Source organism: Marmota monax, unplaced genomic scaffold (genome assembly GCF_021218885.2).
Source record: "Marmota monax isolate L192 unplaced genomic scaffold, Marmota_monax_Labrador192_F-V1.1 WCK01_AAM20220418_F8-fsc00156, whole genome shotgun sequence".
NCBI lineage: Eukaryota > Metazoa > Chordata > Mammalia > Rodentia > Sciuridae > Marmota > Marmota monax.
In genome coordinates, this window is record NW_026694013.1 from 3,190,479 (window position 1) to 3,202,945 (window position 12,467).

Here is a 12,467-nt window from a genome sequence, read left to right on the forward strand (position 1 = left end):
ATAAGATTGACCTGTAATTTTCTTTTCCTCTGCTCTATCATCTGTTCAAGGTTATCCTCAGAAAAGAATTAAAGAACCAGGTATGGTGGCATATGTCGATAGTCCCAATGACCTGGGAAGCTGATGCAAAGCAACGGAAAGTTTCAGGCCAGTTCTAACCAATTTAGGTGAGACCCCATCTCAAAATAAAAAACGGGTAGCTCAGTGGTAGACTACCCCTGGGTTCAATCCCTAATACTGAAAAATAAGAACAAAACATTAAGAATTGTTGAATATTCTCTTTTCATAATATGAGACATTTGATCCTTGAATATTGGTGGAATTTGCTTATAAAACTAGCTGGATCTGGTAATCCTTTTGTTTTTTATTATTTTGTGTTAATTTATTATTATAGATCTTTTGGGACTTTGATCCTTCTTGAGTCATTTTAGATATATTTCTTTTTTAAAAAAAGGAATTTTAAATTTTTGTACCTTTTTCAATTTTATAGATAAGGATTTTAATTAACTAAGTTGTGGTGCTGAGAATTGAATCCAGGGTCTTGTGCTAGAAAATCACTCTATCACTAAGCTATATCCCTAGCTCCTTTTTAAAATTTTTATTTTGAGGAAGGGTCTTGCTCAGTTGCCCAGGCTGTCCTTGAACTTGTGATCCTCCTGCCTCAGCCTTCCAAGAACCTAGGATTACAAGTGTATATCACCATGCCCAATTAGCGTGATTTTTAAATCTTGACTGTGTTTATAATTATGTTGCTGGAACATAACCCCAATTATTCCTTGACTCTCATTCTACACTTGTATCTTCTCTCCTGTTCTTATCATAGGATCATTCATTTACTTGGTCTATTTAATAAAACCCCCTTTTCCAACTTTTACTCTTTGTTTTCTGGTTCATTAATTTCGGATCTCTTCTTTATTCCTTTCTTCCTTCTGCTTGCTTTGGGTGTATTCTTTTTAATTTTTCCAGAGTTGTTGAGGTTTTATTAACATAAAAACTACACATATTTATGTTAGATAATCTGGTGCTTTGACAATGTATACACAGTGGTTACCACAATTAAGCTAATTAACATTTTCATAGTTATATTTTGTATGTGTTTATGGTGAGTATGAGATTTACTGTATGAGCAAGTTTCTAGAATATAGTACAAGGTTGGCAACTATTGTCACCATACTGTGTATTTGATCTCCAGAATTTATGCATCCTGCTTAACTGGAACTGAATTCCCTTTGATCAACATCTCCCCAATTTCCCCCACTCCATGTCTCATAGCAATTACCATTTTACCTATGATTCTGTTAGTTTGACTCTTTGATATCTCATAACTAAGTGAAATCTTACAATGTTTTTTCTTTCTGTCCCTAGATTATTTTCATGTAGTGTAATGTCCTCTGGATTCACCTTTTTGCAAATGAATGAATTTCCTTATTTTTCAAGGCAGAATAATATTCTATTGCATACATACTGCAGTTTCTAAATTCATTCATCTACTGGTGTTCAATTAGGTTGATTCCATTTCTTGGCTGAAAAACTTCAGTGGACATGGGAAAAGTATCTCTTTGAAATCATTATTTCATTTCCTTTGGCAAAATACATAGACATGGGATAAACTGGATCATGCAGTTGTTCTATTTTTAATTTTTTGAGAAACTCCATACTGTTTTTCATAATGGTAATACTAGTTATCTTCCTACCAATGATGTTTAAGGGTTATCTTTTCCACACACATTATTCAACACCTAGCTTTTGTCTTTTTGGTAATAGCCATCCTAATAGGTGTGAGTTGATATTTCATTATGGTTTTAATTTGCCTTTCCCTGATGATTAATGATGTAGAATATTTTTTATGCACCTGTTGGTCATTTGTGTGTCATCTCTAAGAAATATCTATCCGAGTTTTTGCTCATTTTTAATGAGGTTATTTATTTTCATACTATTGAGTTGTTTGAGTTCTTTATATATTTTGGATATTAATCTCTTATCAGATACATAGTCTGTAAATATATTCTCCCATTTCATAGGTTGTCTCTTTGTTGATTGTTTCCTTTGCTGTTCTTGAGCTTTTTAGTTCAATGCAATCCTATTTGTCTACTTGTGTTGCTTGTGTTTGGGGATCATTGCCAGACCAATGTCAAGGAGTTTGTCTATAAGTTTTCTTCTAATAGTTTTATAGTTTGAAGTCTTTAAATCATTTTTAAAATAATATTTGCCCATGGTATGAAAAAAGGGTCTACTTATATCTCATCATGGGGATAGCTAACTACCACACCACTTACTAAAGATAGTTTCCTTTCCATATTGTGTGTCTTGTCATTTTTGTTGAATATCAGTTGACCATAAATGTTTAGATTTATTTCTGGGCTCTCTATTCTATTACTTTTGTCCAAATGTCTATTTTAGTGGCCGTACCATGTTTTAATTACTAGAGCTTTGTAGTATGTTTTGAATTCAGGTAATATGATTCCTCCAGCTTTGTGTGTTTTGCTCAAGAATTATTTGGCTATTCAGGACCTTTGGTTGTCCAATATGAATTTTAGGGCCACCTTTTTCTGTTTCTGAAAAATAAATTCTATTTCCTTTGTTGGTATATTTTTGATGACTGATGTAATATCCCTACACTATTATTGGTGTGTTTAGATTTTCTATTTCTTTTTCATTCCATTCTGATAGACTATATGATTCTAGGAATTTATCCATTTCTTCTAGGATATCTAGATTAGGGCTCATAAGTGTTTATAGTAGTCTCTTACCCTCCTTTGGTTTTTGGAGAAACTGGTTGTGATTTTCCTCTTTCATTTATGCTTTTACTTACTTGAGTCTTCTGTTTCTTCATCTAGCTAAATATTTGTTGATTTTATAGTTGTCATTTGTGTAGAATATTTTTTTCCAGTCCTTTACTTTTGGTCTGTGTGTCCTTAGAGGTGAAGTGAGTTTCTTGTAAATGGTTCTGTCATTTTAAAAAATTAATTCATTCTGTGTCCTAATTGGAGATTTAATCCTTTTATATTTAAAGTAACTATTGGTAGGTGAGGACTTACTGCTGCAGGTTTATTTGTTGTTTTCTGACATTTTGTTACTCCTTTGTTTCTTTTTTCCTCTCTTGCAGTTTCTTTCTTTCATACATCTGCTACAAGTTTTCTCTTTATACTTACCATGATTATGACAGTTTAGCAACTCTTACTGTTTATAAAAACTCATCACTTCAATGTCTGCTCATTGAAGACCGTAATCTTTCAAGAGGCCAGAGAGTTCTGAGTCCAATTTAAATTTGTGTGTAGACCATGATCTAATTGCAAAGCAGCAGCCAAGATTTTTGCTGTTTCTGAGAAAGGCTTGACTGAAATCTTCAGGACTATTGCAATGTGCTTCCAGTTATTCCTAATTCTTGTCTTCCTAAATCTGAATTACCATTAAAAATGAGTCCTCTTAAACCATCAGTTGTCAATTTTTTATCATTGCATCAAATTCACCATGAAGTTTGAAAAAATAAAAAGATGCTTAATCCTAGTCTAAGATATTGTAATTAAGCAGATCCTTTGTGGTTTCAAGGATCTGTATGGGCAATTCTGTTATCTGGTCAGGGTTAAGATCCATTGTCTTAAAGAAAAAAAAAATCATACTGCTTTCCATGGGACACCTTCAGGTCCTGCCATATATATATTTTAGATTCCAACTCTTGGTCTTAGCATTGAGCCCCTCTCTCCACTTGATGCCTGTGCGGTATTACTCCCCTTCACATTTCTTCTCCCTAGCCACCTGGAATACTCTAAACTCCAAAACAGTAAGGATAAAATTTTATTCACCTTTATTACATTTTCTGCCCACTCGGCACACTGATAAGTTTTTTAAAAAAAATCTCAAATACCATCATTTGAACACTTTTTCCTGTGTTATAAACTTACTGGAAACAGAAAAAACTAAAACCAGAAAATGTATTTTTAGAGTGATCCAAGTTATCCTTTTATTTGGAGATATTACTGTATTCCAGCACTCCACATTTCACATAAAACTGTACACTGAAACCAACATTTTTGATAAATATTTAGCAAAACAGCAATTCTAGAACTCTAGCATCACTTGAGATGCTTATTAAAAATACAAATTAGGGTATTAGTATAACATTCGTATTTTATTGCGATTTCTATTTTTATACAAAATAAATATTCACCTTTGTTAAAAATAAAGTCCTGAATTCCATTGAAAACCTACTTAAAATTCATAACATAATAATCACAATTTATAACACATTTTGGCTTATTAGAGAGATAGCTTTGGATGAAACCCAGACTCCTGGGTCCCTTCATTCCTCCTATTGATGGAGAATAGCCTGTGCTATCCAAGGTGATGTGAAAGGAAGAAATGGATCCAATGCGTATAGAGGCATGGTGTACAAAGGCTTGGAATACTTGTTAAAGATCATTTTGGGGATCACAGAAATACATGGAAGCAAGTTTCTAGAGCAAATGTACAAAGACTAGGGTGAGTTTAAATTGTAACTGAGTAAAAAGTTAACAAAACTATGAAATATTTTAAAATTTAGTTTGAAGGGCATGTCTAACCCTCAGATCAACAAGTCAGAGATCCTTTTAAAATTATTTATTTACTCAAAATGTCAGCAGAACTGGGTGAATCCATTCCAATTAACATTAAAATTATTTGAGAATAACTTCCATTGGGGAAAAGATGGGACACACCATTGCTCAGCTGACCCCCAAAACTCCACCATTGTTTAACAAAGGGATCAATGGTGTTTATTAGACTGTCCTCTCTTTTTTTTTGGTGATGGTGACAGTTCCTGTAATGTATTGACTGAAATGCAGTGAAGTGCCATTTGCATGTCAATCCCCAGTGAACTGAAATCAGATGTCCCTGTTATTTCCCAAACATTAGAAGCCTCTTTGATTTGCATGGACTCTTCTTTGTAACTTGATATTTCTTTTTCATTTGGTCCCTCTCTTATGGATCTTCAGTGAAGTTGGAAATTTACCATTTTATTCCTCTCTGTGCCCTGTGATCCTGTTTCTTGGACAGGTAGACATTCTCTATCCAAGAGTTGTGCAGAGGCAGATAATCCAGATTTTTACATTTTTCAGCTCTTGATCTAATTGGTTGAAACACCTTATGCAAGCAAAGGAAGAGTTAAGAAATTGTCCCACTGGCATGTTGTGGAGGATGGATGAGAGAGAGGTGGAAGATGAAGAGGCTTGTGAAGTCACTTTGCAATGAGAACTTATTCATAACACACCTGTAAGAACTTGTAAGCAAGAGGTTTTATTTAGCCTCTAAAGAAGACAAATTAGAGGAGATCAAAGTTATGAAAGATACTCTATAGCAAAAAGACTCTACGGTTTTTTTGGGGTTGTTTGTTTTTTTTTTTTTTTTTTTGATCCATAACACAGAAACAATAGGTCACCTTGTCACCTTGAGATTTGGAGGAAGTGCTTGTAAAACAAACTATTTTACGCTCTAAGTGTAGAACTCATAGAATTAATGCTCACAGAATCTTTGAGGCAAAAATATAGTTAGAAACAATAGTAATATCCAGTTAGTGACTTGTAAATAACTATGAATTCTAAATTCAGCCTGTGTATAAAACATACTCAGCTCTGCTCAGTTTGTTAGAAATCCATATACATTAAACAAGTGCATCTGGGCCCTTATAATAATATTATAAATAGTTTATTGGCTGAGGAAACACAGCTTTATTAAAAGAGCAGGTATCAACTTCAAGCTAAGTGCCCACATTGTTGCTTCCAGAAGGTGTGATTTAAGCTGCACATCACTGATCATTGCAGGCATGCAAACTCCTTAGGCCAGGGGATTCTATTAAGTGCTTTAGAAGAGGTCATCTAATCTACTGAATAGGCCTGAAAGATGGAAAGCTCCTCCAAACACAAGCAGCTGCTCCACTTCTCAACAACAGGATCAGGGACCTGGGAATATTATTTCAGCTGCCTAGGAAAGGTAGGTGAGGGTGCTGGGCAGAGGGCAGGCAATTATCTCTTTGCTATGTGTTAAGCAGCATTTTCGCCTAACTGATAAATTACTTCCAGCTGTTGGCAACAATTTTCTTCTCATGGAAGAAGGAGAGACCCTAGCAAATGTTGAAGAGAAGTGCGAGTCCCTGATTAAATCACAGATCGAGCTGGAGGCCAGAGTTGAGGAGCTGTCTGAGTGGGTGGAGGAAGAAGAGGAGATAAATTCTGCACTGACTGCCAGGGGGCGGAAACTCGAAGATGAATGTTCTGAGTTGAAGAAAGAAATCGATGACCTGGAAACAATATTAGCGAAGTCAGAAAAGTAGAAGCATGCTTCAGAGAATCAGGTGCGTTTTCTGTAATATTAGGAAGGCCGAAATGCCTGGATTCCACTCCCAGACCAGGCTTCAGTACCCACAGTGTGCTGTTTACTTAACATAATGGCCTGCAACTTCATAGCACTGAGAGTCTGAACTGGCATAAAATAAAGGGTCTGATAAACTGTGATTTCCCAATTTGAATTTAGGGAGCCTCACTTAATCCACCAAATGAAATATTATCATTTGCTTTAGTCTAATGTCATCTGAAATCTAATGGAAAGAACCAAATGGTTTCATGGGGTCCCTAAATCTATTTTTTTGGAAGGAGAAAGAGCATGATGACATTTGCAAAAAGGTAATTTGGGATGTGTTTGAAAACCAATTTCTGCCAATGATATGGATTTTCACCTTGCAGCCATCACTTTAATTCCAGTTCAGGGAGAATTCTGGTATTTTCTTTACTTGTGAGTTTTGATTTCTGTATCTATTTGTGGATTGAGATTAGTGAGGAGTCTTTATAAAACTTTTGACAAACAGCTAATCTTCAAAATGACTCTGTAATTTTGGCAAATAATTAAATATCAGTTCTTGTGTTTATCAATTCCCTTCCATATAAAAAGCACCAGGGCCTGATAAAGCTAGCTTCCACTTTTGCATGTGTAATCTGCTGGAACCCTTCTTTATCTGTCCCTCCCTTGGGACTCTGGGGCAATTAGTACATGTCCCCTGAATCCTCAAAGGAAAGCACAATTACCTTTACTGGAGTTGTTATCATCCAGTAATACAAGGCTCTGACAATGATCTGTCCATCAAGCCATATTGGTAACTGACCAGAATACATTTTTCCATGCCAGATTACATACACATATATGTATACATATATGTTTATTTTTTCTTTGTGGAAGAAAACAGTTTTAAAGACTGTATCAGGAATTTGGTTAAATGTAGCTCTCGATGACATTGGATACCTCATGAGGGTTTTGGACCACAAAAGGGAAGACCCTTGGTGTCATGCTCATGCTTCCAGTGGTGGCTCTAATGAAGATCTCTGTCTTCTTCCCACAGGTCAAGAGCTTGCCTGAGGAGGTAGAATCTCTGAGAAGGAAATCAGCAAACTTAACTGAGCAACCAAGTCCATGCGGAAAGCTCCTTAGCAGACCCAGGAGTGTGTGCACACAGAGGAGAAACAGAGCAACTTGAGCAAATCAATCCTGAACCTGGGGCAGCACGTTGATGAGGTAAGTAGCAATGGATGGAACTAGTTAGCAATCTGTATGTTCACACTTACCTCCAATTAAAAAAAATCATGGAGACATAATATTTGTACATCTTTATGAAGTACATTGTGGTAATTCAGTTCGTGTGTACAATGTATAATATTCAAATCAGGGTAATGATATTTGCATCTCTTCAAACATGAGTCATTTTTATGTTTGGAATTTTGTGCTCTTATAGTAATTTAAAAATATATCATAGATTTTTTTAACCAAAAATTGTCCTACTGTTCTATAGAAAAGTCAGAAGTAATTCCTCCACTCTGTTTTTTTACCCCTTATTGAACTTATTTCTGTATCCTCTCTCCACTGCACTTTCCACAAATCAGTAATAACAAGGCATATTTATTTTTCTGTGTTTGGCTTATTTTACTTAATCTAATGACCCCAATTCCAAATACGTTGCTGCAGATGACAAGATTTCATTCTTTCTATCTTTCTATGGGTGAATAATATTCCTTTGTATATATATATATATATATATATATATATATATATATATATATATATATATATCACATTTTCTTTATCAGCTTGTTCACTAAAGAAGGTTGATTCCATATTTTAGCTATTGTTAATAGTGCTGCAATAACTATGAGAGTGCAAGTGTCTTTCTGGTATAATGATTTCATCTCTTTGGATATATATCCAGTAGTGAAATTGCTTATTCATATGCTATATCTAGTTTTTTGAGGAATCTCCTTTTGCTTTCTATAATAGCTTTGCTAATTTATGCTAAGTGTATAAGAATTCACCTTTCTCCATATCCTAGGCAGCATTTGTTGTTATTTGTCTTTTCACTGATAGTCATTCTAACTGGGATGAGATGTTAGCTCATTGTTATTTTGATTTCCATTTGCAATTGATCATTTTCTCATATATTTGTTGACCATTTGTATATCTTCTTTTGAGAAGTGTCTACTAAGTTCTTTAGCCAGATTTTTATCTGAATTATTTGTTGTTTGGTGTTCAGCTACTTGAGTTCCTAAAATCTAGATATTCTAGATTTCATTCCTTGTCAGATGAATAGTTTCAAAATACGCTATGCCATTCTTTAGGTTATCTCTTAATTCTGTTCATTGTTTCCACTGCTGTGCAGGAGCTTTTTAGTTTGATCTGATTCTAATTGTATATTTTTAATTTTGTTGCCTGTGCCTTTGGGTCCTATCCAAAAATTAATTGCCTATACCAGTATCTTAAAATTCTTCCTCCTAACTTTTGTTGTATTAATTTCATAACTTCTGGTTTAACATTTTAGATTTTGATATACTTGGAGTTTTGTGTACAGTGAGAGGATCTACTTTTATTCTTTGCAATATATATATCCAATTTTTCCAGCATCATTTACTGAAGAGACAATATTTACTATGTGTTCCTTGTGCCTTTATAAAAGACTTTTGGCTGTATAAACATGGATCAATATTTGGCTTCTCTATTCTGTTCCACTTGCTTATATTTCTGTTTTTATGCTAATACCATGCTATTTTGGTTACTATAGTTTTGTTGAAAGTCTTGAAGTCGGCATTATGATACTTCCAGTGTTTTGTTTTTTGTTTTTTGTTTTTTTCCTTGCACAGAATTGCTTTGGCTATTCTGGGTCTTTTGTTTAGGATATTTTATTCTATTTCTGTAAAGAAAGTCATTTGCACTTTGAGGAAATGTGAATTTATAGATTACTTGACTCTTTAGATTATTTTGCTAGTACTGTCATTTTTAACAAAATTGGTTCTGATCCGTGAACATGATATAGCCTCCTTTTTTTTTCTCCTCTTTGTTTTCTTCAGTGACTTATAATTTCCATTATAGAGATCTTTTAATTCCTTGGTTAAATTTCTTCTTACTACATTATGTACAACCAGAAGAATGAGAGGTTATACCCCATATATGTATGTTGTGTCAACATGCATCCTACTGTCATGTATAACTAATAAGAACAAATAAAAAATTATTCCTAATATTTTTTCTGTAGATATTGTGTGAATGGCACTGATTTCTCAATTTTTTTTATGAAAAGCTCATTATTGGTTTATAAAAATACTACTGTTTTTGTTTGATTTTTGCATCCTGTACAATTTACAGATTCATTATAATAATAGCATTTTGATGAAGTATTTAGGTTTTACTATGTATAAAACCATGTCATTTACATACAAGGAAATGTAATTCTACCTTCCCACCATGGATGCCATTTATTTCTTTCTCTTGCCTAATTCTTCTTGCTTAGGCTGCCAACTACATTAAATAGGAGTGAGAAAAGGTGACATCATTGTCTTGTTCCCAATCTTATAGGAAGTGCTTTCAGCCCCCACCCCTCCGCCCTCAATTCAATATGATATTGGCTGTGGGTTTTTCATATATAGCCTTCAGTATTTTAAGGTATGTTCCTTCTGTACACATTATGAAAGAATGTTGAAATTTATGAAATACTTCTTCAGCATCTGTTGAAATGATCATATGTGTTTTGTCCTTCATTCTATTAATATGTTGTATCATTTTTATTGATTTGCATTGTTGAATCATCCTTGCATCCCTGGGATAAATCCAAGTTAATCATAGTGTATGATCATTTTGACATACTGCTGAACTCAATTTGCTTGTATTTTATGAGAATTTTTGCATATATGTTGATCCGGGTATGAATCTATAGTTTTTGTTTTGTTGTATCTTTATCTGGTTTTGGTATTGGAGTAATGATGATGGCCTTGATGAGAGTTTATCAGAGTTCTTTATACTTCATTTTTTAAACACATTTAAAGAAGGATTAGAATTAGTTCTTTAAATGTTTTGTAGAATTCAACAGTAAAGTCATCAGGTTCTAGACTTTTTTAGATGGGAAATTTTAGATTACTCATTATTGATCTGTTTAGATTTTCTATTGTTTTCTTGATTTGATTTTGCTATGTATATATTTATAAATTTTTCCATTTCTTCTAGGTTTTCCAGTTTGTTAGTGTATAATTATGAGAAGTTTATTATGATGTTTTCAATTTTTGTGGTATCAGTTATACTATCTCCTTTTCATCTCTGACTTTATTTATTTGAGTCTTCTCTTTTTTTCTTGGTTAGTCTAGCTAAAGGTTTGGCAATTTTTTAATCCTTTCAATTTTTTTTTATTTCACTGATCTTTTATTACTTTTATTTAATCTTTTATTATTTTATTTACTTATTCTCTTTATTCTCTTTCCTTCTAATAATTTGGGATTTGGTTTTGTCTTGATTTTCTTAGCAATTTCTTAGCAGTTTCATGTTGTTTATTTAAGATCATTTTTTAATGTATGCCTTTATTACTATAAACTTTCTTGTCAATGCTGATTTTATTGTATCCTACATATTTTGATATATTGTGTAGTAAATTACACTTGTTTCTTGGAATTTTTTGATTTCTCTTTTAATTTCTTAAATTATCCACTAGTAATTTAGGAGTATGATATTTAATACATTTGTAGACTTCCCATTTTTCTTCTTCTTTTTGGTTGTAGTTTCATTCTTTTGTAATCCAAGAAGGTACATGATATGATTTTGATATTTTTGATTTATTGAGACTTGATCTGTAGCCTAACAGATGATCTGTCCTGGAGAATGTTCAATGTGCTTATGAGAGAATATTCACTGTGCTACGATTGGATGAAAACTCTGTAAATTTCTATTAGCTCTATTTGCTCTAAAATATGGCTCAGGGCAGATATTTCTTTGTTGATTTTCATTCTGGACAGTCTGTCTATTGATAAAAGTGGGGTGTTGAAGTATACAACTATTCTTAGGATCTACCTGTACCTTTACTTTTAGAAATATTTGCTTTTGTATTTAAGTGGTCACTAGTTGAATACATATATATTAACAATTGTTTTATCTTTTTGCTGAATTGATCCTTTTATCAATATATAATGATTTTCTTTGCCTCTCTTTATAGTTTTTGAATTAAATTACGCTTAACTGATATGTTGGTTATTTCTGCTTGCTTTCGATTTCAATTTGTGTAATGTATCTTTTTCCAATCTTTTAGTTTTAGTCCGTGAAGTGAATTTCTTGTAGTTGGTGTTATGGCTTGGGTCTGGAGTTCCCCAGAGTTGCTATCCTTCTGCATCAGTCTCCTGAGTTGGTGGGATTACAGGTGTGTGTCATAAAAGTTTATGTTGAAGACTTGGTCCCCAGTACAACAATATCCAAAGCTGGAGCTTTTGTGAAGTGTTTACATCATTAAGTCTCTAACTTCATTCGTGGATTAATTCACTTAGTGGATTAATAATTTGAATGGACTACTAGGAGAATTGCAAAATGTAGGTAGGTGTTTCCTGGTTGGAGAAATAGATCATTGGGGGGAATGCATGCCCTTGTCCCTGGCTCCTTCCTCATTCTCTCTTTCTCTTTCTACTTCCTTGCTATCATGAGCTGAGCAGTTCTTCACAACACCCTTATGTGATGATGTTCTGCTTCCCAGAACAACAGAGCCAGCGACCATTAACTGAAACCATGAGCCAAAATAAATTTTTCTTCCTCCAAGTTGTTTACATCAGGTATTTTAGTCACAGAGATGAAAAGCTGACAATATAGTTAGTTCTGGGTTTTATAATCTCTTCAGCCAGTGGTTGTGTTTTCATTAGTGAGTTTAATCCATTTACATTTCAGGTTATTATTGATAGTATAAACTTCCTCTTATTTTGTTAATGATATTCTTTTTGTCCTATATATTTATTCCTTTATACCTTCATTATTATGTATTTTTTGATTTGATAGTTTTCTATTAATGTTTTATTATCTCTTTCTCATTCATGTATTTGTTCTTCTAGTGTGTTTTGTGTAGTCATGTGTTTTCATGGTGGTACTTATTATCATTTCATTCCTAGTACAGGATGCCTTAAGTATTTCTTTGCAGGGATGGTCTAGTGGTGATAAAT

The 12,467-nt window shown here is 33.4% G+C and overlaps 1 protein-coding gene across 1 annotated transcript in view; it reads left to right on the top strand.

The window, feature by feature from the left end:
• The window catches only part of Myh15 (myosin heavy chain 15), a 161,136-nt gene that overhangs the window by 73,573 nt on the left and 75,096 nt on the right, over positions 1–12,467 (top strand). The window contains 3 exon segments of the mRNA XM_058585464.1: positions 5,969–6,325; positions 7,364–7,394; positions 7,397–7,536. Coding sequence (XP_058441447.1) covers positions 5,969–6,325; positions 7,364–7,394; positions 7,397–7,536 — 528 coding nt within the window.